General features: G+C 37.9%; 1 protein-coding gene across 5 annotated transcripts in view; it reads right to left on the reverse strand.

The window, feature by feature from the left end:
- EYA3 (EYA transcriptional coactivator and phosphatase 3) overlaps nt 1-2,425 on the reverse strand; it is a 130,010-nt gene that overhangs the window by 52,187 nt on the left and 75,398 nt on the right. For all 5 annotated transcript variants that reach the window (XM_011981716.1, XM_011981720.1, XM_011981719.1 and 2 more), the window contains one exon: nt 636-721. In XM_011981716.1, the coding sequence (XP_011837106.1) occupies nt 636-721 (86 nt within the window). The remainder of the gene's footprint in view (nt 1-635; nt 722-2,425) is intronic.

The following is a 2,425-nucleotide window of genomic DNA, read 5'->3' on the forward strand; positions in this document are numbered from 1 at the left end:
AAAAAAAAAAAAAAAAAAAAAAAGCAAAAACAGTATAATACTAAAATAAGAACCAGAATAGTAATGTTAACTGTAGCCAGGAAAAGATCCAAGGAGACATTGGTGATGATAATTGCTGTAGAGAAAACAGCAAATCAAAACAAAAATAAAAAACTCTAGAACACTGAAGGTGTTACCAGTGATCTCCTAAGCATAGTTAATATAATGGTGATCAAGAATAGACCACAAAAAATTAATAATGAGTTGTTCATTCCATATATATTTATCAAGTGCCTTTGATGTAAGCGGCAGGCATTTTTCTATACTCTGGGAATATGTAAATGAACAAAATAGAAAAATAAATCCCTACTTTTATGCAGCTTACATTCTAGTAGAGGCAGAGTAGGAAGTGAAGACAAACACTTACAAGGAACAGACATAACCATATTCTAGAGAGACTCAGCAGAGGAACCACAAAAACTAGACAGTAGCCTAAGATACCATCCTGGCTCTGAGTTCTGAAGGTATCCAGAAAAAAGTCTCCAGAGCCCATACTCTTCCTGGTTTTCTCTTAGATAGGCAAACTGACCATGGAAAGAAGAAAGAGTAAGCTAGATGAACTCTATTAAACAGGATGAACAAAAGTAGCATCATACCTGGTTTGAGATGCTGGCTACTGCTGCTGCTGGAATATTGGCAATTGTAGAAGAAGTAGATATCAGGCTGGCATTTGTGCTTGAAGCTAGAGGATTGATGGGGTTAAAAGATATTAAAGATATTACGTAAAAGGTTAGAAGAAACTGAAAATAGATGTGTTTTAAGTGAACAGATTTATAAGGAGATAAACAACACTGGCAAAGGAAGCAAACACTCATTTTGCTTTTTTGCATGGGGTAGCTACATTTATACTTGGTTAAAAACAAAACACTTGAAACATCTTTCTGTTTCAACTTGAGTCTTCAATTCTTCTTACTAAAGGCCTAAAAGGATAAATATACAATTCACAACTCATACTAATAATATCAATGAAATCACAGCTAAATCCAGTTCCTCCAGTCCATCTTCTCCAGAGGCTGAAAAATGACTCACCTGCAATGTGATCTACTGTAAAGCAGTAGAGCTCTGGTAAATCTTACACTGTGATCGTTTCCTGTCACTTGCCCCAAGTTATGCCTTTCCTAATACAACATAATTACTGGAGAAACAGAGCTGGTCCTCCAAATTCCAAAGCATTTAGAATTGTTTCTTGAGCTCTACTCAAATAATAGATTACTAATGTGGATCAATAAACACAATGATGTGGCATTTAGAGACTTTAGCAATGAGCCTGGAAAAACTCAGAAAATATTAAATATTACTCTGGTCAGGTAAAAATGTACCTTACATGCTACTTGGGCTGTCTTAAGACAAGTAATTTGAGGCCAGATGCGGTGGCTCATGCCTATAATCCCTGCACTTTGGGAGGCCGAGGTAGGTGGATCATTTGAGGCCAGGAGTTCGAGACCAGCCTTGCCAACATGGTGAAACCCCATCTCTACTAAAAATATAAAAATTAGCTGTGTATGGTGGGCATGGGCCTGTAATCCCAGTTACTCAGGAGGATGAGACACAAGAATCACTTGAACTCAGGAAGTGGAGGTTGCAATGAGCCAAAATCGCACCACTGCACTCTAGCCTGGAGCCATTTTTTTTTTGAGACAGCAAGACTCTGTCTCAAAAAAAAAAAATTTAAAAAAAAGAAAGAAAGAAAATGCTGATTCCCATTCATATAAAACAATAAAAATAAAAGACAAGTAATTTGGGTTAAGTTTTAAGCTTCTATCATAGGTTCACTCTACTAGGGTTTTAATCAAAATCTCAATGAGCAGCATTAACCACAGTGACTTTTCTCAGGTGAACAATGTAACTGACATTATCAGTACTGTTCTCAAACTCCTTGTCCTCACTTATCATAAACACACTTAGACATGGTTCCTACAGGTAGACCTAACTGACTACCTGTCCCATTAACAACAAAGTCCCCCAGAGGGAAAATTAGTAAGAAAACTTCCATTGAGAACAGGGTAGGAGAACAAATGGAACAGAAACTTAAGTGCTCTCTGGTCAAAATGAGAGAATTTTCATCCCTTTCCCTAAGGGTACTCTGCTTAGAAGACAATCTAGAAGAGAGTAAGTTCAGTTATAGCTATTGCTGCAACCTCAGCTTTAAGATGAAGAACCTAGGACAAAGAAGATAAAGTAACTTGTCCACAACAGCAAAACTAATGGAAGATAACCAAAATGACAACTTGGATCTCCCAATTCTTCATCCAGTGCTTCTTCCTCAGGGTCAGCAGCAAAGCTAGGGTTCAAATTTCCTAACTACAGCTAGGTGTGCGGTGGCTCACACCTGTAATCCCAGCACTTTGGGAGGCTGAAGTGGGCGGATCACCTGAGGTCAGGAGTT

This window comes from Mandrillus leucophaeus, unplaced genomic scaffold (genome assembly GCF_000951045.1).
Source record: "Mandrillus leucophaeus isolate KB7577 unplaced genomic scaffold, Mleu.le_1.0 Scaffold23, whole genome shotgun sequence".
In the NCBI taxonomy this organism is placed as follows: domain Eukaryota; kingdom Metazoa; phylum Chordata; class Mammalia; order Primates; family Cercopithecidae; genus Mandrillus; species Mandrillus leucophaeus.